Source organism: Topomyia yanbarensis, chromosome 2 (assembly GCF_030247195.1).
Source record: "Topomyia yanbarensis strain Yona2022 chromosome 2, ASM3024719v1, whole genome shotgun sequence".
NCBI lineage: Eukaryota > Metazoa > Arthropoda > Insecta > Diptera > Culicidae > Topomyia > Topomyia yanbarensis.
Window position 1 is genome coordinate 90608703 of NC_080671.1, and position 16336 is coordinate 90625038.

The 16336-nt window shown below is 42.0% G+C and overlaps 2 protein-coding genes across 7 annotated transcripts in view; one reads left to right on the forward strand and one right to left on the reverse strand.

Annotated features, from left to right (window-relative positions):
- The window catches only part of LOC131678806 (probable G-protein coupled receptor 158), a 309807-nt gene that overhangs the window by 136955 nt on the left and 156516 nt on the right, over positions 1-16336 (forward strand). The window lies entirely within an intron of this gene.
- Positions 1886-5923, reverse strand: LOC131679582 (uncharacterized). The gene has a single exon (XM_058960321.1). It carries the CDS (start codon positions 5921-5923, stop codon positions 1886-1888), a length of 4038 nt encoding a protein of 1345 aa, XP_058816304.1.

Here is a 16336-nt window from a genome sequence, read left to right on the forward strand (position 1 = left end):
TACATAAAGCATAAACGTTAAATAGGGCACGCATAAAGATAGCTTTTCCACGAACAGAAAGTCCTAAGGGTGTGCGAGGAAAATACTTGATGAGGACATTTATCTCTTTTGAATTGCAAGCAGCACACTAGACTATCGAAGGCATTTACCAAGTGGACGATGAAAATTGGCGCTTGATGGTTTTGCAACGATGCATTTTGAATGAACACCTTCAGGTGCATGCGGTGTGACTTGTGTGTCACGCCTGCTGGTGGCACAGGTGCACTAGATTACAAGTAAGTGAGTTTGAAACCGTCAAGTTAGCTTGAAACTCATTCGACCGAGCTCAATTAGCCACGTGCTCATGTGGTTCGCTAGGATATGGCTATTTTCCTATTAATTTCAACTTGTTCATTTTTGTCGCGATTTGATCCGTGTGCTTTCTGACAAGTTTTAATGACTTAGTACGCCTGAAGGCACGATAAAACAAATTTGAAAAATTTATGTGTTTTTCTTTGCGCCCGAAAAACTTTCGGCAGAGTAACTCACAATATTATTAATGTGAACTTTTCGGGAGCAGTTCGGTCAGGTACTGCTCTCAGCGAGCCGAACATAGCTGGAATATTTGTGGTCCCTACCCGGCAAAATATCTCTACCGAAGCGTGTGGGGAAGGTTGGTAACAGACTGAGAGTTAATCAACATTGTTTATCCCGAACATAAAAATGTTGAAACAATATTGTACGTGTAAGTAGGCTTGGTATCGCAGGCAATAAACTTGGTATTTCATTCCGTTGCCTTCTACGTAGTTGACAGACTTTTTTCAATAAGACAAAATATCCTACCGAGAAACTTTACGCGATTGGTGAAGGAATTCGGAAGATGTCAGGTTATCAATATTGGAAATACTTTGCACTTCTGCTCTCTCAAATAAAAAACCGTTCATAACTTACGTAGTGCTTATACGAGGGGGAGAAGGACATATGGAGGAGGGGGTTAAATAAGAACTTTACATAATATGTTTTCACCAAAGGACATTTTTTTAAAAGAAATTTTTACGTACTAGAGGAGAAGGGGTATAAAGAAATTTGAAACAAATCGTAACACGGGGGGAGGGGAGGGTCAATTTTGGGCAATTTTTGCGTTACGTAATGTATGACTGGTCTCTAAAATGATATTTTTTTCGATTACACAAGCATAGCATACAGTCCATTTCCGCCTCGTGAACTGTTTCGTGTTCCACTCGTCAGTAACTGACACCAACTTACTGCCAGTTAAACGATATATCCAAATTAACACCAAATTGACGCCAGTTAAACACCAAATTCAAAAAGTTCACACACCATATGTTGGATGAGGTTCGGGAAGGCGGGTGGTTCTACTGGCACATAGAACGGCGGGCGGGAAATTCCGGAACAGACTCTCAGACTTGTGGATCAATTTAATTATTATCGGATGTAAATTAACGTAACGTAACGTGGTTAATATAAATTCACATAACGCGATCACTGGAGGATGGAGGGTAATCTTCAGTACAAATTCAAATAACTTTCACGAAATCGAATTAAACTTTATTGCGTTAGGACTCAAGTGTATTTTATGATCGAAACTCTGCGGTGGTTGGATCAGGACTGCCATGAAATATATTAGGCGATTATGGTGACACCTTGCGTACCACATCTTGCATACAACTAACTGCTCGAATAGCTATTTAGGCGGTATAGGTTTGTCATCAATTAAGGGTTGCGCCAAATGCTAGGTGCGTTTCCAAAAACTGTTCTACGCCACCGTCATTTGACACAACTACTAAGTGAGCCCGAACATCGCCCCCCACCTTGAAATATTTACTTTCAACTATCATACATCATATCACACTAATACTAAGACCTAAACCAAACTAAAACTAAATCAATGTAAACGTGAAGCGACTGAAGCCGGCCGCTCATTATCGTGATTTATCGGCCTCATCACACTGGTGTCACGATGCGCTGAACCATTTGCTGCAGACTCGTCGTAGGATTCACAAGGAAGCAAGCAAATTTTAGTGATCGGCCGCTTTAGGACGCCGCGAGCGGTTCGTAGTGTTACGACTCTCGTAAGCTGATCCGGTCCTGGATGGATGGAGAGAATTCTCGCGAGCGGCCATTTCACTGGATGCTGAAATTCGTCGACGATTACCACGAGGCGTCCAATACGTAGCTCATTGTTTTCTCCGGTTAATTTTGTGCATTTTTGCATCTCTTGCAGATACTCGCCGCACCAATGATGCCAAAATTGCTGGAATAGACGCTGCATGGATTGGTAGTGGTTCAATCTGCTCATCTGAACGTCCATTATATTGGTTTCTGGTATGAAGTGCATTGTCGACCCAATTAGAAAATGGGCCGGAGTGAGGCAGGATAAATCGTTCGGATCTTCGGAAAGTGGCACCAATGGTCGAGAATTCATTGCGGCTTCGATTTCTGTCAGGACTGTGTTCAAGTCCTCGAATGACAAACGGGAATTTCTCAACTGGCGGTACATATGATTTTTAGCAACCTTCACTGCAGCTTCCCATAAACCGCCAAAGTTGGGAGCCTTTGGCGGATTTAAGTGCCAATTGATGCCTTCGTTGGCGCAGTGTGACTGAATGGCTTCCCCTTCGTTGCCTCCGAGCCAGTGGTATAGGTGATCGAGCTCGTTTTTGGCACCCTCGAAGTTCTTGCCGTTGTCAGAGAAGATGTCAGTTGGACGACCTCTCCGGGCGATGAAACGTCGTAACGTCGAGAGGTCGCTTACCAACTCAATGTGAACGGCCTTTGTACTAAAGCAAACAAATATACAAATGTATGCCTTCGCTGCGTTTGCTCTCTTGTGGATAGGTTTCAAATATATTGGGCCGGCATAGTCCACTCCACTAGCAGTGAACGGGCGGCTTGGAGTAATTCGAGCTAGAGGTAGTTGCCCCATATATTGACTCGCAGGAACAGGACTCACTCGGGCGCATTGGTAGCATCCTCGAATAACGCTTCTCATTAGGCGTCTTCCATTTATTGGCCAATATTTCTCCCTCATGGCAGCAAGAGTAAGCCGACCGCCACCGTGCATAAGTTTCAGGTGATAGTGTTTAGCGAGGAGGCGGGTATAGGGATGGAAACTTGGTAGAAGGGCTGGGTGTTTATGAATGTAGGGCTGCTCAGACAATCTTAACCTCCCTCCCACTCTTATCGTTCCCTCCGGGTCTACAAAAGGCTTGAGAAGTCGAAGTGAGGAATGCTTGGAAACTATTCTGTCCCTTTTCAAATCTTTGATCTCCTGCTTGAACACATCATGCTGAGCAATTCGAACGAGAATCGATTGGGCGTTTGTCAACTCCTTGACTGTAAGCGAAATACGTAGGGGTTCATTGGATAACTGCGTCCGGGTTTTCATGAGACATCTTTGGGCAAACCGGAGACAATAAGCTGTAACGCGAACAAGTCGATTGTGCGATGAAAATCGTGAAAAGTAGGGATTGTGCAGTGGTTCTATTTTGGCGCTAGCAACTACCACCTTTCGTCTTTCTTTTCCATCGTTGGGGTAATCGGGAATGCTCGATGAAGGAAACTGTTCTTGGATGAGGGATAACCAGGCGGGACCATGTTTCCAAACTGCGCTGTTTAAAAGTTCACTTGTCTCCAAACCCCGTGATACTAGGTCAGCTGGGTTTTGCTTACTAGCAACATGTTTCCATTGCGCTCCGTGGGTAGCAGTCTGAATAGCCGACACTCGATTGGCTATGTAGGTTTTCCAGGTGTTTGGCGGAGATTTCAGCCATTGTAATGTAACCATGGAGTCGGACCAAAAAAACGATGAGGCGATGTTGATCTGCAGTGCTTGGATTATCCTGAAATGGAGTTTTGCGGCAAGATCAGCAGCACACAACTCCAGCCTAGGAAGAGTAACCCGCTTGAGCGGTGCTACACGAGATTTTGAAGCCAACAGTTGTACTGAAATATTGCACTGAGTGTCGACGGATCTTGCGTATGTACATGCTCCATAGGCTGTTTCGGAGGCGTCTGCAAACGTGTGTAGTTGAATCTCGGCGTTCGGCAGAAAGGCATAGCGGCTCACTCTAAAACCAGTTAGCAATGGTAGCTGCTCGGAGTATCGTTTCCATTTCGTTGCTATGTTCTCGGGAACTTCATCATCCCATCCACAGGACTCCAACCACAGGTGTTGCATTAGAATTTTTCCGCGTATTATAACTGGAGCGATCAGACCCAAAGGGTCGAAAAGTTGTGAAATTTCGGAAAGTATTGCTCGCTTTGTCAACTTTCCTTTCTGGCTGATGTTAGTATCGAATCTCAATATGTCTCTTTGAGGTTCCCATGAGATGCCGAGAGCTTTGACAGTTTCATCCTTGTCGAACTTCAAAGATGAGTGAGTTCCAATTTCATCCGCCGAAAGGCCCTGTAGAACCTGGAGCTTGTTCGATGTCCATTTTCGCAGAGAAAATCCGCCTTTGGATAACAGTTCATTCAACTCAGATCGTAGTTGTGTTGCTTCTTCCACTGATTGAGCTCCGGCGATGAAATCATCAACGTAAAAACCTTTCCGCAGAGCTGGGCCTCCCAAGGGGTACGACCTTCCTTCGTCTTCGGCAAGCTGTTGGAGGGTTCTAGTTGCAAGAAACGATGAGGAAGCGAGGCCGTAGGTAACTGTTAGAAGTTCGTAAGTTTGTATTGGTTCTTGCCGACAGAAGCGCCATAATATACGTTGGAAGGGTGTATCATCGGTATTTAGTTTTACTTGACGGTACATTTTTTCGATGTCCGCGACCAATGCTACAGGATATGTACGAAATCTTAGAATGATTGAAAGTAAATCGTCTTGTACTACTGGTCCTACCAGCAGTGCGTCATTAAGAGAGTGACCTGATGACGTCTTGGCTGATCCGTCAAAAACAACGCGAAGCTTGGTTGTCGTGCTTGCCTCTTTGACAACCGGGTGATGTGGGAGGAAACATTGGTTGGAAACAAATTTGTCGTGGGGTGGAACCAGGCGCATATGTCCAAGGGCTATGTACTCATGAAGGAATTTACTATATTCTTTTTGCAGCTGGTCATCGTGGTACAACCTTCGCTCTAGTGATTCAAAACGTCTCTGTGCAGCCGCTTTAGACTCCCCAAGCATTTCTTCGAAGTTGGGGTGGCGGGGAAATCGCACCACGTATCTTCCCTCAGAATCTCTGGCAACATTCGCTGCATATAACTGCTCACAGTTTTGCTCATCTATGGAATAATTGGATTGGTTTGGCAGCTCTTCTGTTTCCCAAAACCGTTCTAAACTTTCCTCGAGGGTAGCAAGTGAAACAGCGGTAACGGAGTGATGCAAAACTTCATGTGAGGGTTGAACTATAGTCGCTGTTCCTGAAACTAACCATCCGAAGACGCTGTCCACTAACGTCGGCAGGGAATTGGATAGCTCAATTCTTGCAGCTGTTTTAAAACATGAGAAAAAGTGTTCGTTTCCGATAATCATATCAATACCGGCTCGTTTGTTGAAATTTGGATCAGCCAAAAATAATTTCTCTGGAATACACCAGTCATCAATAAGCACGTCACAGGCTGGTAAGTTTGACGTTACCTTTTCCAAAACCAAGAAGTTCACATCCAAAGCGAAATCTTCCTTGCGAGACCGGACTTGCGTGGAAACGGATTGAGTTACATGTTGTGGCTGGTTACCTATTCCCTGAATAAGCACATTCGCCCTTTTTCGCTTTAACCGAAGGATTTGTACCATTCTTTCGGAAATTATGTTTGGCTGCGAACCACAGTCCAGCAAAGCTCGAGCCAAATGTTTCTTCCCATATCGATCGACTACAACCAGAACCACCGTCAGCATTAAAATACTCTTCTCGGCATCAGGCAGCGGTGAATGGTGGCCAGGTTTCGCTAATTTGACGGCAGTTGTCGCGGAAAACATCGAAGATTCATTAATGGGACCATCGCGCGTTTGTGTCGATGTTACTGGGTAACTTCCTGAGGATGAAGGGACAGTATTTTGATTAACTCGGCTTAAGTTATCGGCAAATGCTGAATGGATGAGTGAGTGGTGACGTCTTCTACAAAATCTGCAACTGTACCTGGATGTACAGTTTCTCGCATAGTGATCGGCACGGAAACAATTCAGACACAAGTGATTTGCATTCATTAGACTCATTTTCTCGGCTATCGGGAGCCGTTCGAACTTTGAACACTTTATTAAGGGGTGGTGTTGGTCGCAGACATAGCATTTAAACGGAACATTCTCAGTCGCTACATGAGACAAAGCATTTGCATGAATGGTCTTTTCCGAATCACCAATGCATGCTGAGGATGCGGATGGAATTGCATGGTGTTGATTGACCGAAATCGATTCCAGTACCCGCATGCGACGCTGAAGGAAGCCAATTAAACACTTGTAGGTGGGCTTGTCTAAAGTTGATGCGTGATCCTCCCAAGCTGCTAACGTGTCAGCGTGTAAACGTGTGCAAAGAAGATGCTCCAGAATAGTGCTCCATGAATCAACTGGCTCGTCCAATTGTCCCAAAATCTTCACATGTCGCTCAAATTCATCAACAATCGCATGCAATGTTGAGGCAGTCTCCCTTGCCATTTCTGTAGTATCAAACAGCGCTTGAAGATGGCGTTTTTTAAGTAAATATTCGTTGGAGTATCGGTTGGTTAAAGAGTCCCATGCCAGTTTGTAGTTGGCGGCACTAATTCCGATGGATTCAACAATCTGCGCTGCTTCCCCTTTTAAAGCTGCGCGTAGATAATGAAATTTTTGGATATCTGCCACGTCAGGATTCGAGTGTATGAGCGCGGAAAATGTGTCGTGGAAAGCTAGCCAGTCTTTATAATCGCCAGAGAACTCCGGTAATGAGATTGTAGGCAGTTTTAGACCGTGAAGAGCGGAGGTGGACCCTGTGTGTGAGGGAGATCGTTGTGTGAACTGATAGGAGGAGGGATTTTAGAGCAAAGGAAAGCTTTTATTTTGAAGAGCATAGGCTCAAAATGTGCACGGAAGTTTAAATTTCTCACCAGACCTTCATTCGTTTCCTCGCCATCCTCTAATTCCGTCTGTACTTCCTCCAGTGCTTGCCAAAGCATGTTCAAATTTTCCAAGCGTATGGATGCCTCGAGTTTGTCCCGTTCCTCATTGTATCGTTCCATGAACTGCTCGGCGCGGCTCAACGAAGCGAGCAACGTAGTTCTCCTCGTTGTCAATTGCTGCTTGGTCCTAAAGCCTTCCATCGTAGCAAACGCTGATCGAAAATTCACGGTATGTCGGTAATATCTGATAAAATAAAAGACCCGGTAGCACTGGCGGGAAGAGAATAAGTACTTGGAAAGGTTCTCACCTGACCAAGGCGGATATATGCCTTGGATTGTTATAATTCTAATACAGCGCGGTCCTTGTATTAGCTCGCATACGACACTGGTGGACTCGGTAGAAGTGAGGCGGTAGACGGCAGCGGGTGCGGTAGGGCAGACCTGGCAAACAGATAACCAGGTAGCACTGACAAAATAAATTTAATGGATTGGAAAGACTCTCACCTGACCAAAGCAAGTTTGTGCCTTGTATTTATTTTGTTCCAAATGCTCGTATATATCCTGTATGTATGAGGCCTTGTATAATATCAAAAACTGCTAGCGGAGAAATCCAGACTTCAAGGCAGCTTGGCTTGGTTCAATTGTTCAAAATTGCAATGGCGAACTGGCACGGCTTTGAGACGGTTTCGATGGCGCCCAACGGCCAAGAACAATTGATGAATACTTGGAAGAAGGCGATTTGTCCTTTAAAGAACCTCAAGAACGCTCGATAGCTTGGTCGCAAGCGCCAAATCCTGGTCACGGCACCAAAATATGTTGGATGAGGTTCGGGAAGGCGGGTGGTTCTACTGGCACATAGAACGGCGGGCGGGAAATTCCGGAACAGACTCTCAGACTTGTGGATCAATTTAATTATTATCGGATGTAAATTAACGTAACGTAACGTGGTTAATATAAATTCACATAACGCGATCACTGGAGGATGGAGGGTAATCTTCAGTACAAATTCAAACAACTTTCACGAAATCGAATTAAACTTTATTGCGTTAGGACTCAAGTGTATTTTATGATCGAAACTCTGCGGTGGTTGGATCAGGACAGCCATGAAATATATTAGGCGATTATGTGGACACCTTGCGTACCACATCTTGCATACAACTAACTGCTCGAATAGCTATTTAGGCGGTATAGGTTTGTCATCAATTAAGGGTTGCGCCAAATGCTAGGTGCGTTTCCAAAAACTGTTCTACGCCACCGTCATTTGACACAACTACTAAGTGAGCCCGAAACACCATATGTGAACGCCTAAAGAAACTGGCTGGTGCCGAATGATGTCTCGGTTAGCCACGCACAAAAGCTCTGGGTCGCTGACGAGTGCAAGGAATCGAAATCTTGTCTTTTGGCGTGAGAGATAAATGCCTCAGAGTATGCAACATTAAAATTTATTATTGAATTCACTGATAATGTAACGCAGCTACGAAAACCGTTGTCAGTTAATACAGCTCGACACTCTGGGCATCTGGAAGGACTGCTCTCGAATCCTGTTCAACTTACTGTCTGCCGTGGTGGATTGCCCTACAATCCTCGGACGTCTGGATCTTCAAGCCCGCGTTCAAGCTCTACGCAATAACTCTTTTCTGCGAGTTCCGTGCAGGAGAACCAACTATGGTTGCCAGCGCGATGTTACCGAACTCCAGCGTATTTGTAACAGCGTGGCGACGGCCTTTGACTTCAACCCGGGTACCTTTTTAGGTTTCAATTAATGAAATTCCTATGTTTTATCCATAGCTGGAAATTGAAACTTTGTGACATCTTAGAACTTCACTAAGTCAAGCATTTGGGTTAATAGTATTGTTGATATAATAAGGGGGGGAGTTAGGAGGGGCTCCCGAATTTTTTTACTACGTAACAGGCCGACGTGGGTACCCGGTTACCCACAAAACTGAAATACCAATAACTAACGTAATTTCCAACCGATTTTGATGCTTTTGGGTGTTTTGGATTCAGGAACTCATCCGCTTTTGGACTTATTAAAAATGATTAGGGTTACTTCATTCAGTTCCCGGGAATCCGGATTTCCGGAAGCAGGTTCCAGTGCTGGGATACTATTTGTGAACTTAAATGGAATACTAGCAATATGGGTATCAAAATTCTTGGAATTGCATCAGAATCTCGCGGTTTTGGAACCATTTGGTGATTTGACCCCGGAACGGACATTCCGGATCAGGTTCCCGTGGGGCCGTGAGTGGCCATTCCATTCCAATTCAATTTTCTAAATTGCCATAGGGTCCCGTAATAATAAATAACAGACTTCCGAGGCAATTTGAAGAGTTTTGATACTCATATTGTTAGGACATCATTAAAATTTACAAATCATACCCTAGTACTGGAACATTACCCCGAAAAATTCGGATTTCTAAGCACCTGATCCATTCATCCGGTTCAATTTTACAAATCAAAAAGTGGACGAGTTCCTGAATCCAAAAATCTAAAAGTGTCCAAATCGGATAAAGGAAGCCATAGTTACGAGCATTTCAATTTGTGGGTACCTGGGTACCCATGTTGGCCTGTTAAAGGTGTTTTTTTGTAGAACACTAGAGCATTGCAAAAAAATTTTTTTTTGAATTCTCGAAGCCCCCCCCTCTCATATTGTGACAAATGTCAAAGTAAGCTCAGATGTCAAATTTCACATCATTTGGACAATTTTAGACCCCCGCCGACTTCGCTTGAAATTTTTTTGAAATTCGTGCTATAGGAAAATATGGAGGAAAAATACATTAAATGCTATAACTTTTGAAGTAGCAATCAGAAAAATACAATTTAAACCTCTTTTGGAAGAAAATAATCTTAGTATTTGAATGGAGATATTTCTGTTTCTAGGAAAATACCGGAAAGTGGGGTACTGGGTCATTTTGGACCCTAAATCCCATATTTTTAATGATTTTTCTGCACCGTGATGCAAATCATACACATTTTGTAGTTTTTCTAATGTGAAAAAATCTCAGAAACCGATCGGAACCCTTTTGACCTTAGTCCGAATACGAGAAGTTGGGGTTATAGGGTTTTTGGCATTCATATTAAATTTTATCATTTTTTCATGCATATTATTCTCTATTATTCTTCAATCAATTTTCATAAAATGTAACTTGTAACTAACATAACAGTTAAAGCTAAAATATTCTTCTCTTGGACTATTTTCAAACGTGGAAATTAATGTTGTGACCAGAGCTGCAAATTTTCAACAGTTTGTTTTGAACTTGAAGGGAGAAAAAATCTCAAATCATGCCCTACTATGTTCAATTCGCACTTGTTCGTTTCCATTATTCATTCAAACAGTCGACCTGCTCAATCATTTTCCATTCATTTTCAATTTCATTGACCCTGTGAATGTCTCTTTACTGGGGTATTGACTAGGTATTTCAAGCAAAACTACTCTGAACATAGTTCTTACTGTCCATGTAAGCTTGAAAACGCAAAACATGTCGACATTTAACCTAAACTGGCCTCTACAGAGCAGATGACAGTTTTGGTTGGTGAATGAAAAAGCATCAATTTGAAATGAAGACGTACGGGTCAGTCATGAAAATCCCGCCAACTTGAAAGTGAATGATTAAGGGAGGCTTTGAATTTGAATCATGGTTGGGTTTGATTGAACTGAAAGTTGGCATTTGAAAATGAAAATTTGCACCACTGGTTGTGACTATCTCCTGCTACTTTGGCTGCGCTTAATGATTGACAATTTATGTCCATGGAAATAAAAATGCGTTGCGTTTAAACAACAGATTAGGAAAAGCGCCTAAAATGATGCAACTGGTTGCATCCTTAGGTTCGCATATTGAGGCTAATGTTTCGATTTAATTTGTTCAGTATATCGTAGCCAACTTGTCTACACACAACGCGCAAACGTGGCCTTAGAGAATCGATCTATGGGGAATCGACCCAAGAATGTTTCTTTTGTCTTTCTATACACTAAATACAACTGCTTTTGAAATTGCTCTCCAATCCTCTCTTAGAGTAGCACAAATTAATCTTCAGCATGAACAACTATTATAAATCTATCTAGGGATGGGTCGACATGTCTCGACTTCCACGACAGACAGGGTATCGATGGGTGTGCAAGTATTGTTCCATTGTTTTGTATGTCCGAATAAACCGTATTTCCGTAGCTTTCAACAAAATTGACATGACAAATGCCTCGTGCATGTATACTTGCGAATTGATAATATTGAGGTATGTCTTATATCCGACATCACAACTCGCGATATTTGTATTGCTACAGTCAATATCACCTTCTGATAACTTTCAAAGGGCTGTACCAAACTGTGGCAGAAACTTATTTCCATTCATAATCGGCAGTGATGCAAATGCCCACCACATATCAGCTCTGATATCAATTTGAGAGGCACTGAATTAATGGAACACTTAAGCAGCTTATCCCTGCATATACTTTATATAGAAAACTGCTCAACAGTGAACGATCTGGCAGGGAACAGGTGTTAGATATACCTCTCTACTCTGGCGGTATTACGTATGAGTTGGCAAACTGGCTCGTACCCAACTAGGTCGAACCGTCGTTATCTGATTACAAGTACGGTACGAACGGCCAGCAATCCATATATGGATATTTCGTGCGAACTTGGATACAATAGCAATTCACTTATGCGAAATTGAGTGGTGATTTGTAATATATATGTATTTGAATGATTGCACAGCTTTCTTAAAAATGTTTTACGTTATATCTCTATGTTAAAAGTATACTAGTCTAAAAAATCTACACATCTAGAAAAATCATATAAATTTAATTCTCCTGATCTTGACAAAAACGAGCATTGTAATGATATAGTTTTACGCTTGATTTTAATTTTACATGACGATGAATATCGTACAACATGCAATTCTACTGGATTCAATAGTCAGGAGTAACAAATGTCAAATTTCACAATGTATTGACAATTTTTGACCCCAGTCCCCTTCGATTGAAGGTTTTGCCAATAACGCGATGGAAAAATTACTGGTGAAATTACTTTAAATGCGAAAATTTTTCAAAGGGAAGAATCTTAGTATTTAAATATGAGAATACATCCATTACTTGAAAAATACGGAAGTTGGGGTTTTGGGATATTTTGTTCTTAAAATCCCCTTTTATTCAATTAAATTTCTGATGTAGTCTGAAAATCATACATATTTCCAGTTGTTCAATACCTCTGTACCGGTTAAGATTGGATGGATTCCTGATTACATGTTAGGTGTAAAACGATTTTTTCCGTCAAATATGGCGTCGTTCTGTTATGTTTTTATATCACTGTACTGTTGTGTTATGTTTTTATATAACTTATTGAGATACACAAGCTAGTTTATAGACTTTAACTTTAATCCTTTAAGAATGTAAGATGATTTTACATTTTTTTCTTATTCCATTTTTTTCAATTACCTGAAGGATAGATTAAATAAAAGTTTTAATTTTAATTGCTGCGGAAGAAGGTGTTTGTATGTATAATGATGAAATACAGTTACATTTCGTAGAAGTTTAGGGCTATGCTAATGGTTAGAGGAATGGTAATATTTTACCTTGGTTCGAGAGTATTTGTCTTAAAATGTGTGGCATTTTATTATTATTAATTGTAAAAGTTGATTTTTTATAAACGTTACATTCTGGGGAATCCGTCCAAGTTGAATTTCATTTCAATGCGAGTACCATTTTATTATATATATATGGTTATACAAAATATATGAATAATTTTCCAACACAATTTTTAAATATATCACCGCGCGGTGCGGTGCGGTGCTGTAGAAGCATTGCGGTTGCGGTAAGCAGTGCGGTTTTACTATTTTTTTTTGCGGTTGCGGTGCGGGCAATCCATTTACCACCCACATCCGCGCCGCAAAGAACCCTATAATCAAGAGTGAAGAGTTAAGAGTAAAGAACCAAGGGTCCAAAGTCAAAAGTCTAAGGTAAAAACCAAGAATCACGAGTCACAAGCTAAAATAAAAAAATACAAGTGGAATAAGAGACAGAAAAATTAACAATGAAGAGAAAATACTACATGACAGAGAATGTAGAGATGAAGTGGAGAAATGAAACTTAATAATCGAGGAATTAAAAATGAGAAAAGTTTCATCATTTTCGAATTGGTTATGGGTATCGTTTTTCATTTATTCTTTAGAAGAGAAAAAGTACAGATGGACCACTTTTTCAATTAATTGTAATATTTGTTAGACCTTTTGCGATGAAGTAACGTGATATTAGAAAGAATAGCATTTTGATATGTATGTGAAATGGTTTAACTATATTATAACGACAGCAAATTTTGATTATTTTTAGAAGCAACCACTGACGTTTGACACTATCGAAAATGCACATGAGGTTATGTTACCGATAGAGTAAACAACACACACACACATTTGTACCGTAACTCTTATACAGCTCGGATGTGTTTTTATCTCTGTGCGGTGAGCGATTCGACGCGTTGTCTCGGTGTTGATTAGTGTCTTCTTCTTAAAACCACATTCCCCATTCTTTTGTTCGTGCGTGAGGATTCAATAGCCAGCTGTGTAAGCTGGAACGGTTCGTGATTTGAATCCAGTTTGAAGATGTTGTTTTTATTTTTCTTAACACATTTACTGTTTTCTCCCGTCTGCGAGGTCGCTGACCCCGTGCGTTGACATTTTCGATGATTTCCTGTCCGGATGGTCAAATAGAGATTGAATCGGGTTCAACTCCTAAGGCTCCAAATACTACCCAGAACTCTCAACTGGTCCATTTTTCGGCCCAAGACTAAATCGCTGAATCTTCTTCATATTGCTAAAGTCCTGAACGGTTCTCGGCTGTGACAGGCAAACGATATTGCTTGCTATGAGCACTTTACGAGGGATTATAATGTATATATTCCTGCGGCAAGGGTGGAGACGGAAGGCGTCGTCAACTTTGAGAGTTTGACATGTAAGGATCTGCTGCAGTACGGGATTGGCTGTTTTAGAGACAGCTTATCTCAGCGGGTAAAAATACGTGAGTGCAAGCGTTTGCACTCAATAGTAGTGACGGGAGATTGCAAATGGGGCGAGAATCAGCTAGATGATTCTTGCAGTAAAATGACTGAAAAGTGTCCTTACTGTGCATAGAGTCTGTATGATGTCTCGACATGTCCCTTTAACAAACTACGCGGGGATAAACTGAAACGTTTCCTTGCGTGACGTTCCAAACGTTCTTTCGCAGATATTCTGAAGAAAGCTACGCCACCATCCTCAACAAACCTCTATGTTCTCTTGCCTCCTAACAAAGACGAGAATAACGACCTACAAGAGGGAACACCTACTAGGGTGCCTAGAAGTTATAGGAAAATGAGGAACAATTCCTCTCCTGAACTTGCTTGTAAAGTCCAGAGGATGTCCCTTGACGGGGCTCCGAAAGTGCTGCAACCAATCCGAAGAAAGTTGCTCTTGGTCTCAAGGGATTAAGCCCAGAGAATGAGTTCCCAGCACTTCCCGGAACATCAAAAACTCCAAACGTTCCTTTGTTTCAGTTCGAGAATAATCGCAGCACTGGAATTATCAAACTCTCGGACATAGTGATCTGCATAATACAAACTTTCAATATTACTGATCCTATTGAAAGTCGATTGTTAGTTTTTCTGCCCACAGTAAGAACATATTTGAAGCAGTTGACTACCATCTGCCAATCGCAGTCTCAATCAACAACGGCTCAAGGCCATTAGAATCAATCGATATTTCGTATGACCTCACACGAAACATCGATTGGAACAGCTGTGCTGCCGCGAACGAATCTTCGCAAGAGCTTCCTCTGGAAAAGGAGTACTGGTTTTTTGTCTGGCTTGATTCTCGAAACCTCAAATCAAGTTCAGATTAAGCTAGTACCCGGCGCTTAAATTCAGAAACGTTCTCCCAATCTGTGACCATACAAGACCTTCCGGGACGACGGATTACCTGCTAGCTACGTCAGAAGCACGAATGAAGAGTTTGAAAGTCAAGAAACATAGTTATTGGCGCCGTTTCGTTGATGGACTAACGAGAGATACATCGATGAGCACTCTTTGAGGCCCAGCCTGACGTATGCGAAACCGTAACAGTACTAACAAGAGCGTGACGTATTCAAACCGTTGGATATTCGATTTCGCCAAGAAGATTTGTCCGAATTCCGCCCGGCACAGATGACCTATCGCTCCGCGTCTCCCTCCCTCCCTACCGCGACATATTCAAATTTAACTTGTTGAAGAATCTGCTAAACTCTGCCAAGACACGCTTGTTGAATTTATTTAATAAGTTACTTGACTGTAACATTATCCCTCATGACTGGAGGCAAATGAAGGTCATCGCTATCCAAAAATCTGGAAAACCAACCTCCGACCACAGCTCGTATCGACCGATTGAAGTGCTGTCCTAAATCCGGAAGTTGTCCGAGAAAATGTTCCTATTCCGCCTCGACAATTTGGTCGTAGCAAAAGGCTTACTGTCACATACACAATTTGAGTTTCGCAAAGGCAAAGGGACGAGCGACTGCCTCGCGTTGTTGACAACAAAAATTCAAATGGCCTATGCTCGTAAAGAATACATGGCATCAGTGTTTTGGATATTAAGGGAGCTGTTTCTATCAACACTCATTCTGAAAAGTTACACCTGCATGGTCCTCCAACAACTTTGAACAATTTGTTGCTGAATTTGTGGTCGGAGAAGCACATGTACGTCTCGTATGGCAATTCGTCAACGTTGAGATCCAGTTACATAAATTTACTCCAGGGGTCATGCCTACGCCCTCTTCTATACATTTTTTCCGTCAATCACAAAGATAAATATCACTCTTCTTCTTTTAATCCCAACCGTGCGCATTTCTTGAATACTTCTGAATCTGCTGTTTTCTTCGACACATCCATGAAGGATGAGATTCGTGGAATACTGGAACGCCCGTAAGTTGTCCTTAATATTTTCTATAATAAATTCCGAAAGGTTCACTGACCTAAGATGCTTTATACTGACAGTTCGAACCTCGAAAGATCCACTGGCTTCGGAAGATTCAATCAAAAAATCACCGCATCCTACAAACTCAGTGATCCTGCTTCAGTTTTCACCGCAGAACTAGCTGCTATTCAGTATACCCTTGGAGTCATTGACACATTCCCGCAGACCATTACTTCATCGTTTCGGATAGCCTCAGTTCCATTGACACTATTCGGTCGATGAGACATAGAAAGCAATCCTCGATTTTTTTAAGGAAAACGGGAGCTACTGAGTACTTAAACTGACAGATCTTTCCAGATAACCTTGGTTTGGGTCCCTTCTCATTGCTTCA

Bases quoted from the DNA above. Each gene is read 5' to 3' on its own strand.
- LOC131679582 (XM_058960321.1), bottom strand. From the start codon at position 5,923: ATGTTTTCCGCGACAACTGCCGTCAAATTAGCGAAACCTGGCCACCAT.